The sequence below is a fragment of the Mytilus galloprovincialis genome, chromosome 1 (assembly GCF_965363235.1).
Source record: "Mytilus galloprovincialis chromosome 1, xbMytGall1.hap1.1, whole genome shotgun sequence".
NCBI lineage: Eukaryota > Metazoa > Mollusca > Bivalvia > Mytilida > Mytilidae > Mytilus > Mytilus galloprovincialis.
Window position 1 is genome coordinate 15230202 of NC_134838.1, and position 14817 is coordinate 15245018.

The following is a 14817-nucleotide window of genomic DNA, read 5'->3' on the forward strand; positions in this document are numbered from 1 at the left end:
AAGTTGAAGAGCATTGAGGACCCAAAATTCCAAAAAGTTGTGCCAAATACGGCTAAGGTAATCTACTCCTGGGGTAAGAAAATCCTTAGTTTTTCGAAAAATTCAAAGTTTTGTAAACAGAAAATTTATAAAAATGACCATATAATTGATATTCATGTCAACACCGAAGTGCTGACTACTGGGCTGGTGATACCCTCGGGGACGAAACGTCCACCAGCAGTGGCATCGACCCAGTGGTGTAAATAGTTATCAAAAGTACCAGGATTATAATTTTATACGCCAGACGCGCGTTTCGTCTACATAAGACTCATCAGTGACGCTCAGATCAAAATAGTTCTAAAAGCCAAATAAATACAAAGTTGAAGAGCATTGAGGACCCAAAATTCCAAAAAGTTGTGCCAAATACGGCTAAGTTAATCTACTCCTGGGGTAAGAAAATCCTTAGTTTTTCGAAAAATTCAAAGTTTTGTAAACAGAAAATTTATAAAAATGACCATATAATTGATATTCATGTCAACACCAAAGTGCTGACTACTGGGCTGGTGATACCCTCGGGGACGAAACGTCCACCAGCAGTGGCATCGACCCAGTGGTGTAAATAGTTATCAAAAGTACCAGGATTATAATTTTATACACCAGACGCGCGTTTCGTCTACATAAGACTCATCAGTGACGCTCAGATCAAAATAGTTCTAAAAGCCAAATAAATACAAAGTTGAAGAGCATTGAGGACCCAAAATTCCAAAAAGTTGTGCCAAATACGGCTAAGGTAATCTACTCCTGGGGTAAGAAAATCAACCTTTATATTTGTATTATCATCATATACAACTTACATTTCAATATTATGAATGAACACGAATGGCGGCCACTTTAATTTTAGACGGTCAGAATCCGTCTAAAAATTAACCAAAATGCTAAAGTTTTGAAGATTTCAGTAATTTAGCATGACTTTTAAATGATGCTAGTACGCAACATCTGTGCATTGTATTGTCAAAAACAGTTCATATTTATGTATCAGAAGCAGTTTACTTTCCAAAACATAGCTTAAAGATTACATTTTCACAATTTTGTAAAACTCCTATATTTTGGGGCCAAAAAGGGGTCTTACTGAACCTACTCCTTTATAAATACAGCTAAATGATTGTGTACCTGTCCATGGCTGCTAGTAGGGACTGAATTCTGGTCTGCATCATCTGAAGAACACCTACAATAAAAAATCCAGTACATTGCAAAGGTTTTTTCCCAAAAAAATAATTATCAAGATCAAAATAAGAATCAATTAACATTTTAAATCTGAGAACAAAATCAAATCCAGTAAGTTAAGACAATGCACTTTAAAAAGTTGTAAAAGGGATATCAATCTAGTTATAAGAGAACTTGCAACATCAACAGGGCAATCAATACATATAGGGGAATAAAACATTTAAGATGCAATATCCATGATATCTATTCATTTTCATTGCCATTAGCTAATGTCTGCAGTTATTGTCTTTAATTATTAAAATTTGCCAAATTGAAAACCTCAAAACATAATTTAGTGTTTTTAATTACATTGTAGTAATAAATAAATAATGTTCAATGAAAGATTTTTCTGTTTTGCCATGCAGTAATGCTCTTAAAGTATTAAAAACACAGATTATAATCTAATTGGGGTTTTATGACTTTTTAAAGCTAAACAATTACTTCCTTTATCATGCAAAAGGATTGAATTTGCGGTAGTGTATCTGAAGATTTTACAATGTCAACTGATGAAGCAAGTTACAATTATGAATAATCAATTTTACGAGCTCAGATAAGTGACATTCAAAAAAGTTTCAACTCCTGTTTCTAACTGACATCCATGTTATACTGTGGAATCAGTAATATTCTTTGGATACTAAATCTTCATTGGTTTCTTTGGTACAGAGGTACACAAATTTAAATGTTCAAAGAATTATAAATTTTCAAAAGGTATATATGCAGACTTTTCAAAAACAACAAATAAAGTTTTCCTCAATCCACATAAAATTGGTACCCACAAAAAATAAATGAATTCACAGTATAACATAGTAGATTTTGATGTTTTGATTTCCACATTGAAAACAGCATTACCTTCCAAAGTCTCAACTCCAGTGGCTTGTGATAACAGGTCATCATGATGTGCAACAATCTACAAAACAAATAGTCAAGATATATAAGAACTGCTTACATATGAAGTTCAAGAAACCATTATATATAATGTGTAATGTAGATGATACTGAAGATAGTATATGTAAATGTAAATGTTGTGATTGTACATGTATGTGTAACATGAGTTCACATAGAATGCCAAAAAAGTTCTGTTAATTCAGATACATGTGTATACGTATAACATAATTGGCTACATTTGGTCTTTTTGTAAATTGAAGGCAATTCTAATATCAAAATACTTTAAAGTGTTTAATAATACACTATAATGTGATCACTATCATTGACTGCATTATGTCTTTTGATATTAAATTATGCCACTTTATTTGTGAATTAACTTCTTAATAAAAATGTTTTTATTAAAGCAGAAAGAGCATACTTGTCTTAAAATTCTGATTTGCAAATCGTCAAAGTCTGTATTCAATATGTATTCTGAATTTGAAAAAATTGTGTATAAATAACAGCCATTAACGGAATTGGATAAGTATGAATGAATGGTTAGTTAAACAAGGTCCTAGCAATATCCAATTCACTTCAAAGGTTATAAAAATTTCAGTTTGTTTTTCATTTCCAATTAACACTCATCAGTAATCATGGTAATTTAGCTGATCTCTGTGGTTGTTATCCAGAATATTCTGACTGGTCTCCCTGTTTTTCTACTTCTATCACTGTGGCTTTACTAACCTGGGAGTGTATTTGTTTGTCCAGCAAAGATATACCTTCTGCTAACTTTGATAATTGTTCTGATATTGCTTTTCCTTGTATAGCCTTGTTTGCATGGGCCTTGACATCAAAACTTTCATCCAAAAATAACTTAAATTCCTCTGAAAAGATGCAATTGGACATAGTAAAAAACATTATTTTAAATGTTATACCCTTTTTCACAAAACTGTTAAATCCATATATTTTATAATGTACACATCTTTATAAGTTAAATTGTTACATTTCTGTCGCACTAAAGGGGTGTGAAACTGTCGAGGTAGCAACCCCCTTTTAGAACAGGGCATATGTAACAAAAAATTTGTTCAGGCGTGACATTTGTTCCGCCGGAACAAATTTCATAGGAAATATGTTCAACCGGAACTTATTTCACAGAAAATATGTTCCAGCACTGTAACATTTGTTCCGGAACTAATTCTATGACCAAATGTGAAATAAGTTCTGGAACAAAAATCATAGCTCCATGAATTTTGTTCCAATTAATGTATTTAGAGTTTTGAATTAGTTAACAAAGTTTCTGGGATGTAAGTTTCAAACAAACATAGATATGTACATATTTCATAGAAATCAATTAATAAGTTCTACTCAAACATATTTTCACAGAAAGTAAGTACCTTTGCAACATATTGCACACCAAAACATTTTCTTGTTACACTGAAATTATAATGCAAGATAAATGCTACACTAGGTGTTCTAGCATGGGATATATTTACAATTGAAGGCCTGACTGTAACTATAGGATAAAGATAAGAAATAGAAGCCATTGTAATGTACCATAATTTTTATTTATGTTTTATGAAGTATTCCTCCTTGGCTTCGTTTAACTGTCATGACTGTGTGTGCTAGTCATACATGTATTGAGGTCATGACATACATGATGTAGTTTCAAAAGAGTGTGTCTTTTGTTTCTACATGTCTTTTGATTTAGTTGATCAATCATTGTGTCCTTTTCAAATAAGTACATATGTTCATCTTTAACTATACTTTTTTCTGAATGATGGCTCAAAAGTGTCATTTTGATATTTTTTTTACAGAGTATATAATTAAATATTTGCTATACTCCACAGGATCTGAAATGGATGATTTACACTTTTTACTTAATATATTATTAATATAATACTTAATTTTATAATGCACACAAATCATAACTTTAAACACACTGATGACAAATGCTCAGTATACAAGATAACTTGTTTAATCAGTGGAACATATTTCACAGACAAGTAACTTATTTCACCAGGTGAGGAACAAATCTCACAAACCCAGAACTTATTTACCAGGTAAGGAACAAATCTCATAAACCTGAAACTTATTTCACTAGGTAAGGAACAAATTTCACCAACCCAGAACTTATTTCACCAGGTAAAGTGTGAAACTTATTTTCTAGGGATGGAACAAATTATATAGAAATCATCTGTGAAAAAAGTTCTCTGAGAACATACATTGTATTTCCTGTGATATTAGTTCCACTGGAACTTTTTACACAGGAACAAATTTTGGCTCACACATACACCTTATCATTATTTGTCCACCATTACTGGACATCACAAAGGTTCTTTTAAAATATTGACGTTATAATACAAAATATTTGACATCACAATGGAAAAGTAATTGTTGTATGATGTCAATATGACAATAGTCAATATGTCTTCTTCTTTATAATTCAGCACTCAATCAGCATACTGATGATAAAGTATGAGTCTATTACTGATAATATAGTTTATGCAGCCAAGTGCCTGTGCAAGTAGTCCAAATAATCATGACGTCTTGGAAGGCTATTTCAATTTTTGCATCGATGTAAGGCGTCAAAGAAAAAAATATCATAGCCTTTCAAAACGTCATAATTATTTGGACTGCTGTGCAAGCAGCGCAGATCATTTTTCACGTCAACCCGTGCCGATTCCAACATAACGGTCTCACTAATTAGCGACAACAAGAATTTTAGCGACAACAAGCGTCAACAAGCGACAAGAAGCAACAACAAGAATTATTTTAGCGACAACAAGCGACAAGAAACTATTTAGCGACAAGAAAACATTTTTTTTTTAATTAAAATTAATTATTGCAATAAATATTAAAAGAATATGCAAAAGAAAATAATTTTAGCGACAAGAAAGTTAAAATTGATAGAAAAAAATGAAACATTATTTACATAATATTTTATCATCTATTATGAATAACAGTCAGTATTACGTTTAATTATTGTATTATGAGATTACTTTTCCTTGTGTTTTAGAACATATTATTTATCTTATAATTTGTTTTTTAAAACTCTTTTCGTGCAATATATATTAAGCTCGCAAAATGAATTATTTGTGCATCATTGTCCTGAAAATATTGACACAAATTGTGAAATACAAAGAACTGAAATCAAACAGGAGGAAAAGAAAATTGAAATGTGAATGTTTTCATCTTTTTATTTGTTTATTGCCTCATTAAACGATATTTATCATGTTTATGCATATTGATTGAAGATGAAAGGAAATTAATGACAATCTTGAGTTTTCAACAGGTGTTCATTATTTACAATGATTGTATATTCTGGCGCGTGTAATTGCATAGTCCGACGCGTGTACAAAGTTGAAGGTGTTAATTGGATGTTATTGTAGCAATAAAACAGGGGACAAAGCGTGGCTGAGAGTTCTATAAATAAAGCATCGAATTGACATAACAAGAGTACACTAAGAGCATAGTATTAAGCAAATAAATCAAAATATTATATTCCATTATGCCCGCTCCATATATCTCCATTCGTTTATTCATACTTTGACTTTGATGAAAACAGATACATACATTATCTTATACATATTCTTCATAATTAAAAATGAAAAAAAAGAAGCTCAATCTCTTTCTTCTTCACAAATGTTAAATTTCTTCATCTACCAATATACTAATATAAACTTTACAATCTCTTTCTTCCTCACAAATGTTCCATTTCTTTGTCTATCTATATAATAAAACATTTTAATTAGACATATCTGCTCGTATATTAAAAAAAAAACCATTAAATACAAATTTCTTTATATCTAATAAAAAAAAATGTTTTCTTGTCGCTAAATAGTCTTCTTGCCGCTTGTTGTCGCTAAAATAATTCTTGTTGTCGCTTCTTGACGCTTGTTGTCGCTTCTTGACGCTTGTTGTCGCTAATTAGTGAGACCCCAACATAACAATAAGGTGTATAAACAACTGGGGTCAAATCAACATGGGTAAGAACAACAAAAACACAATGACCTGGTTAGGAAAGGGGGCTGATGAAAACACATTAAGTTATCAACAATTGTAGGGGAGACAATTCAAAATTCTAGCACATATCTCAATTCTAAAAGTAATTGCCTCTAATGATTATGCTCTTTACTGTTTTATTTTGAAAAAAATAAATTTTTATCCTAACTTATATGACTTTTGGGTAAATCTTCATAACCAAATGATATAATTTTGCAAAATTACCATCTGAACCAAGATTTTCTAGCAGAAAGTCGTCCATACTTCTATTTCCGGTGTGAGTTGGAATACGAAACTGTGATCCAATATCTAAAATCTCTGTACAAGTTGGTCCAAAATTCTATCAAATTACATCATATTTGAAACTTTTTTTATGATGATAGTATTATATGTATCTGGTACGGTGAGAACTGACTTCAACATCTTTAAAATTTTATCCGAAACAATATATAGGACAAAAATAATATTTTGTAAACAAACACATGCGAGACCGAAATTTTTGATTGACTAGATCGAATTGTGAGAACGTCAAGTGTAAACATCATAAATGAATTTTACAGAAAAATAACCACAAGACCCAAAATTTTTTTGGTTTACTAATATTTGAAACATTTTTTTCAGTTTATAAAAAGCCACCCCCCCCTTTTTTCAGGATGGAAGCAAGGACCAAGTTACCCATAATAACTCAATATACAAGACCATATGCATTAGTGTACATTTATGGGGGATCTTCTTCTTCTTCCAAATACTGCCCACATTCAACATGATAAATATTTTGGAAAGTTGCACATTGGAATGCCCTTTATCGTCACTCGTCAAAAGTCAATTTTCATTAGCATCAATTTGGTTAGCTGCGAAACCATAGCTCTTAGGTCCTTATGTTATTTTTTTACTACAGACAAATCCATGGCAAATCGTCCCACTTTTAATTATATATTAATCTAGATTTTATCGTTTTCCATTAAGTGGGTTTTTTTTTTTTTAAAGTGGGGCAATTTGTCCTGCTTCCTTTGTGGACCATAGAGGCTGAGCTACAGATTTTTCCTATTTTAAAATGCCCAGAATTGCGACCCTGGTTCTGGTCAGACTTATTTAAAAAAAAATGCAAACTATCTACAACTTGGATGAATTAATTTACTCTAATCTTTTGATTTATATGACATAATCTTACAAGTCTTTGTGTTATTTAAGGAAAACTAATGTTAACAAAGTTGTTTCATGTACATGTACATGACTAAAATATTGTCTTAAATTAGATCTGAGGCTCCTAACTATAAATGTGCTGCAAAAAAATTGAAAACAACACTTTCAATTTCATGCACTCAAAGTGCTTTTTTCGAGAAAAATGATAGTACCTCTGCCTCACATGAGTCACATGTGCCATAAAAGATGAGAAGGGTACCCTGGTATCAGACAGTTTCTATTCACAAACCATGTGCCTCAAATCGTAGTTACGTTAGATTTTTTTTTCGATTATTATCTTCAACAAACATGACAGCTGTTGTTAAAAATAGAACATATTAAAACTGCATTTTTGGCTAATATTATTAAATGTATCATTTATGCACCTGAAATGTTAATTTTAATCAAATTTCACAGTTTTTGGCTATTGATATGATTATTTTGAAATTAATAGCGCTAGATAATCAATAGGAAAAGTTTCATCTATTATGACAAATTGAAAATATGACAACTTAAATGCCCTAAAATGTAAATTTTGGATATATATTAGTACTATTACATTACAAAAGTACAGAATCTTGATATTGTAAATTTCAACAATGATCAGCATAACAAGCTCTGTATGTAATTGTTATAAAGATTGGATAGACTATTTTTTTTAGTTTTTGCAAAATTCAAAAATGTAAATTTCTAAAAAGTAAAAAAATATGCATATCATTTTTTTTTTTTTTTTATATATAAATAAGGCCGTTAGTTTTCTCGTTTGAATTGTTTTACATTGTCTTATCGGGGCCTTTTATAGCTGACTATGCGGTATGGACTTTGCTCATTGTTGAAGGCCGTACAGTGACCTATAGTTGTTAATGTCTGTGTCATTTTGGTCTTTCGTGGATAGTTGTCTCATTGGCAATCATACCACATCTTCTTTTTTTATATATTTATTCAACTGCAATACATTCTTTTATAGACTCATGAATACTGATGTTCTGTGATCCAGTTTGACAAACATGAAATGAATGAAATTAAGGATTTCAACTATACAACACCTCTAGAATTGTTCAAAGAAAAGAAAGTTGTCAAGATATGTGCTCCTATGGTTAGATACTCCAAGTAGGTTACATTTAGTTGTTATTTAAAAGCAAGGGTTTTTGAAACATTTTTAATGTGTAGTATACACTCACTGGTAAAGCATAATAATGATTTTTAAGATGAATATCCTGTCTTTGTAAGAGCTAAAAACATAAATAACTTTGCATAAGACAGAATAAACATGAATATTCAATTCTTCAACACTTAATGCCGGAATCAATTGTGTTCTAAAGTATGAACAAATTTTTTGAGTGGCAAAGCTATACAAAATATTTAAAATGCATAGCAACACAGAAAATGAAAAGTCAATCAGAAAACAGTCTTCCTGCCCCTCTCCCTATCAAATATCAAATGGTTGTCCCCTAAAATACCTTTTCTAGTTGATAAACATTTATAATTGGTTGATATTTTTAGACTTTATACTTTTTTGTCATTGGCTGTCAGTATTTTGTATGTCTGTTTGCAGACATTTGGATGTTCTTGAGGCATAGCCTGGCATACTCAAATTTAATCATGAATATTTAGTTACAGAGCAAATTAATATGCTTAAATTAATTCAACTTTAAGACTTCTGAATATTTGTAACATGAATTATTACAACAAAAAATGACTTATTATATACATTGTAGGCTTGCATTCAGGAAGCTTGTGAGACAGTATGAATGTGACCTTGCCTTCACCCCAATGATCATATCTGATTCATTTATCAAGTCACTAAAGGCCAGAGACAGCGACTTCACAACTTGTAAAGGTTTGAATTCTTTTTATTTTATTTCGTTATGTTTACTAGTAAATAAAAATTCTATATATTAATTTAATGTGGTTTGGGAGTCTTCCACCATTTAGACAGTTATATAACTGAACTCAATACCGGTAGGTCAAGATTTTTAATTCAACTAATTTTTGATGCAGCTATGCAATTTAATAATAAAAATTTCATTCTGATGAACAAATTTATATGATTTTATCTTATATGTTTACAATATTTGTACAAAGGTGGAATATTTTTGAAGGATTTCATATTTTTTATAAAGTAATAAGGGAGGGGGTAACTTTGAAAAATATGGAATGCACATTATTCTATTTTATTTTAGCAGGGAAAAAAATACAGTGACATCAACCATGTCAACATTTAAATGCTTTTGGTTAACATTTTTCTTGCAGGTTGGAATATGTTTTACTTCATTTTATTGCTCTGATGGTGTGATTCAAACTTTGTTTTTTTTTATATTAAACTTTGTCATTCATTGTTAAAATAGGTTGCTATGTTATCACATGAATCAAAATTCTATGTACTGGAAGTAAGTCATGCATGTTCTTTTTTTAATTTTTGCAGAAGATCGTCCTTTGATTGTACAGTTTGCTGCTAAAAATGGAAAAGAATTTGCAGATGCTGCTGAAATTGTTGTACCGTAAGATGATTATTTTTCTCCTCTTTTAAACAGTTAAATTCAACAAATATTTTAGCATTGTTTTTTGTTTTTTTTTTGTTTTTTTATCAAATCAAGTTTAATGTACAACATTTGCCATATTTGAATGTTTCAACTTTCTTAAAAAAAATGCTTAAGGCAAATTGTTCAAAATGCAATAGTTGTGCATGTTTGATAGTGTTAGGCAAAATTATCCATCACTAACCATATTAAGCAACATAAAGTATTTCTTATTGGGACAATTTTGATTGGACAATTATCACAAAAACATATTTAGGAATTATTATAATCAATATCTAGTTGTTTTCACTTGTCAAGCTTTGCTATTTTACATTCTGAATTAACTAGAATATCTTCACTCTTAAAAACAGACAAACTCTCTGTTAAAAAAAACCATTCATTTTATTTGTACTGGAAGCATAATTGATACAATCAACTGCATGTATTAAAAATAAATACTGTACATGTACATTCAGTGGCTAAGGAGATTATTTTAAGTTATTTCACAAAAGAACAATTCAAAGATTTTTTTTGTATCTGCTTGATTCTTACAATAATCACTAATCAAGTAAATAAAAGTAAGTAAATTTTGTACATAATGTGACATACATGTATGTTGTAACATCAGTAAAGCATAGTAAACAAATATTATCATTTTCATATTTTTTTCTAGTTACTCTGATGGTGTTGATCTGAACTGTGGATGTCCTCAAAGGTATGTGAGTATAAACAAAAAAAGATGTTGTATGATTGCGCCAATAAGACAACTATGATCAACTAAAGACCAAAAGACATACTAGATGAAAGCAACTATATGTCACCAGATAACATAGATAATACAAACAAATCCTTTAAAACTAGACTTTGTAACAAAACTTTTCACTTGTGAAAAAGAATCTATCTTATGATTTTGAAATTTAAACCTGTAACCAGTTTAGTTTGTGTATTTGTGTGTATATGTTCATAATAATTGTTCTCAGTTTATTGTTTTAATAGAGCTTTGAATGTAATAAGTCAATTGTCTTTTTACTGGATTCTTTTTTCATGAATTGAAGAAAATTTGTATTTTTGTGGAAATTTGATTACTTTGTTTAACATAAGTCTGCATACAATAAATGTTGATATAAAATTTGTACTTTGATGAGCATTTAAATGTTTGTTTTGTCTGAACTTACAAATTCCACAAAAATTGGTAGCACACAAATAATATTGAATCTACAGTATGTTTTTTGGGGGGAGGGGGTTCTGAAGGCTTTTAAAAAATATACAACACACCAATTATTTGTAGATGGGCAATGGCAGAAGGATATGGTGCCTGTCTAATAAAGAAACCAGAGTTAGTGAAAGATATGGTTAATCAGGCCAAGTCAAGGGTCAGCAATGAAGATTTTACTGTTTCCATCAAGATTAGGATACATAATGACATCAGGTTTCGTATATTATCATTTTGTTCATAAATATTGTCAGTCCTACTAGTAAAAGATTTAAGGAGTAAAATTCAAATTTTTTTTCAATTATATCTTAAAAACTGCAGTACATGGTAGATATGGAATATGTGACTTGGATGATAGTGCTCTGAATTTTTATCTTTGAACCATCAAAACTGCCAGTTTCTTATGGCAGTTTCCCCCTTAACTGATACCCCTACAAAAAATTATCATGAAAAAGGTGAAGCATTTACCAATATGACATATTTTTGCCAGGTAAGTGGACACAACCAGAAAATTAAGCTGTATAAAATCAAAATTGATATCAAATTTAGACTGCAAATCTTCTTAGACACATGTATAAATAATCTACACCATATAAGCAAATTATGAAATTTATGATGTCTAAAGACTATCTTTTTATAAGTGTGAAACTAATGATTAAGTTTGGAAAACTATATACCAGTATATCAATCTTACTAGGATAAAAACAAAACTTATTCCTGAAAAAATGGATGAGATAAAACTTGGTAAATGAACAATCTTACTTAAATCTTATCATTTTACATGTTGAAGCATTTTATATTTCTATATGTCCAGTATATTTATATTGCTTTTAAAGATGAATGTTATATTTTCTCAGGGAAACCGTTGATATGTGTCAGAAAGCTGAAAAAGCTGGTGTTTCCTGGATAACAGTTCATGGGAGGACCAAAGAACAACGAGGACAACCAGTGAACTTTGAAGCTATTAAAACAATTAAAGACAGTTTACAGTGTCCAGTTATAGCTAATGGTGATATTAATTCATTAGAAGATGTTCAAAGAATTACAGAACTTACAGGGGTCAATGGTAATCACATTAGAGAAAAAGTGGATTTTTTGTTATAGTTTTGAAATTATACATAGTTAATGAATGCAAAGGACCATAAACAATTTATCATTTCTGAAAGACAATAGCTGGTCTACAAGCTTTGATTATAATTTGAATTAAGAAATGCATTTCAAATCTGAAAGTGTTTAAATTTTAAACTTTTTATTTAATTGAACCTTAGCAACAGGCTCTATATTAATTTTTCTTTTTACAAATAGAAAACTGTTGCATGTTTAGTGACAGTAAGTACCTATTCTTATTTAACACAGTAGACAACTTTCTATTAAATTTTAAAATGTTATTCTATTCTATTGATGGGCCACTCTTTAATGTAGATAATAGAATTGTTGCAGTTTCATAATTGAGCTTTAACTGAATCAAATAATTTGATTTTAGGTGTGATGGCAGCTCGAGGTATATTACAAAACCCAGCCATGTATTCTGGCTATGATAACACTCCATTAGACTGTGTTCAGAAATGGGTAAATAATATTTGTTTTGCTGTATGTAAGAAAACAGTGACATTTCTGCCTTCGTCATTGATTAAATTTTATATCTAAAGCACTTTTTATTTTCATAACAAGACCATGCAGAAGACATGTCAACACTATCTATTATTAACACCTCTTTTATCCAAATCTATAGTGAACAACTTCAGCAATATACGTCAAACTTCAGGACCAAAGGCTTTGTCCAAACTACTCATCACAATTCTGATTAAACTTCTTGGTCAGTAATAGTTGAATTTTTATGCCCCACCTACGATAGTAGAGGGGCATTATGTTTTCTGGTTTGTGGCTCCGTTCGTCCGTCCGTCCGTCTGTGGTTCCGTTCGTCCGTTCAGGTTAAAGTTTTTGGTCAAGGTAGTTTTTTTTTGATGAAGCTGAAGTCCAATCAACTTGAAACTTAGTACACTTGTTGCTTATGAGATGATCTTTCTAATTTTAAAGCCAAATTAGACTTTCGACCCCAATTTCACGGTCCACTGAACATAGAAAATGAAAGTGGGAGTTTCAGGTTAAAGTTTTTGGTCAAGGTAGTTTTTGATGAAGCTGAAGTCCAATCAACTTATAACTTAGTACACTTGTTGCTTATGAGATGATCTTTCTAATTTTAATGCCAAATTAGATAATTACCCAATTTCACGGTCCATGGAACATGGAAAAGGATAGTGCGAGTGGGGCATCCGTGTACTTTGGACACATTCTTGTTTTTAGATAAATAAAGGCAACAGTAGAATATCGCTGTTCAATAGTCATAAATTGATTAAGTGTTAACAAATTCGGGTCACAAACCAAAAGCGAGGGAAACAAATCAACTACAAAAAGAAAACAACAGAACAACAGAAACTCTGAACTGTAACAAAACAAAAGCCAACATGCATAGAAACACACTTTTTGATAACAACTGCCAATATCCTGACTTGGTACAAGACATTTTTTTTTTTTAAATGGTGGGTTAAACCAGATTTTATGGCTAGCCAAACCTCCTACTAATATGACAATGTTAAAAACATGTACCAGTTTGAAAGGTCTGATGAAAACCTATCTTGTACTTTTGTAGCAATACACAGTTAGAAGTTTAGTTCACATTATGGCCATGGTGATTTTTTTATATATGAAATTTTTTGTACAATAAAATTGATTTTTAGATAATTGAATAATAATATAGCCTTCTTAGTGGGTTTATATGAACATTTAGATTGTTTTTAGCATGTTTTATAGGCCATTTATCTGTTTGACAGTCCATATTTTCCTATCTGTACCCCCATAGGTTCATAAATTATTGTAGTGTTTATCAACAGAGATTTTGCGCCTGATCTTTTCAATTCAATTTTATGGAAAAACGAGCAGAAATGCATATGGTTTTTTTGGACCACTTGATGGATATAAACCTATGGTTTCAGGAAAGGTATCACTGTAATTGATTGAAATTTTCCTTTGGACCAAATTTTGGAGACTTTTGTTACATGTCCACCCCCCTTTTTTGCTATATTTTGTATCAAAGAAATGCAGATTGTTGCCATGGTTACACCCAAAGGGGTTATAGTTCACCATTACAACCATTAGAAATCAAATCTATGGAAGATTCTCTTTCTATAAATATATACATGCATAACACAAATATTAAGCCTTATTTGTGAGAAAGGAGGGGAAAGAGGGTGTTTTAAAATTATGAGTGTCAATTTTAAGTTTTTTTCCTAACTGTGTATTGCTACCTTTATTTAATTTCCAATATAGTACCATAATATTGTGATATTTAGTACTTACTCATATAACATATTCAACAGGTCTCTTTATCTTATTTCAGCTGGACATATCAACATCTCTTGGTACACATTACCGCTGTTTTCACAATCATTTAATCTATATGTTAGAGAGGGTGCTACCGAGGGCAGAGAGAAGAATTTTTAATGCACTGGTTAGCTCTTCTGCTGTAATGGATTATTTGAAAGAACATCTTGGCATCTGATGTCGCATCCAATTAATAGTTGGGTTACAGTTTTTCAGGCCGAAATATATAACTGGCTGAAGAAATGTCCAACAAGATTTCTGAGATGGAGAGAATTTCATAGACGAATTAATGAATAAGTGAAAGAATAATATCTGAAACAGACAGCCATGTGAACCATAAATGGAATGCTGTCTTTTTAATAGCAATGTAAAAAAAAAAGTCTTCAATGTATGAAAATAAAAGCATTAAATATA

The 14817-nt window shown here is 30.6% G+C and overlaps 2 protein-coding genes across 3 annotated transcripts in view; one reads left to right on the forward strand and one right to left on the reverse strand.

Moving 5' to 3' along the window:
• The window catches only part of LOC143066765 (conserved oligomeric Golgi complex subunit 5-like), a 34735-nt gene extending 28265 nt beyond the window's left edge, over window positions 1–6470 (reverse strand). The window contains exons 1-4 of the mRNA XM_076239579.1: window positions 6334–6470; window positions 2851–2990; window positions 2092–2149; window positions 1150–1204 (exon numbers count right to left, since the gene is read on the reverse strand). Coding sequence (XP_076095694.1) covers window positions 1150–1204; window positions 2092–2149; window positions 2851–2990; window positions 6334–6370 — 290 coding nt within the window. The 5' untranslated portion in view covers window positions 6371–6470. The remainder of the gene's footprint in view (window positions 1–1149; window positions 1205–2091; window positions 2150–2850; window positions 2991–6333) is intronic.
• A 90-nt stretch (window positions 6471–6560) lies between these two features.
• LOC143066776 (tRNA-dihydrouridine(20a/20b) synthase [NAD(P)+]-like) lies at window positions 6561–14817 on the forward strand. 2 transcript variants are annotated; one of them, XM_076239597.1, is made up of 9 exons: window positions 6561–6627; window positions 8258–8400; window positions 9009–9130; window positions 9716–9791; window positions 10483–10524; window positions 11098–11238; window positions 11880–12088; window positions 12506–12591; window positions 14420–14817. In XM_076239597.1, the coding sequence occupies exons 2-9, from the start codon at window positions 8303–8305 to the stop codon at window positions 14579–14581; spliced, it is 936 nt and encodes a 311-aa protein (XP_076095712.1). In that variant the 5' UTR covers window positions 6561–6627; window positions 8258–8302; the 3' UTR covers window positions 14582–14817. The 2 variants fall into 2 exon arrangements, with proteins under 2 accessions (XP_076095712.1, XP_076095705.1); XM_076239590.1 differs by having other exon boundaries at window positions 6564–6642.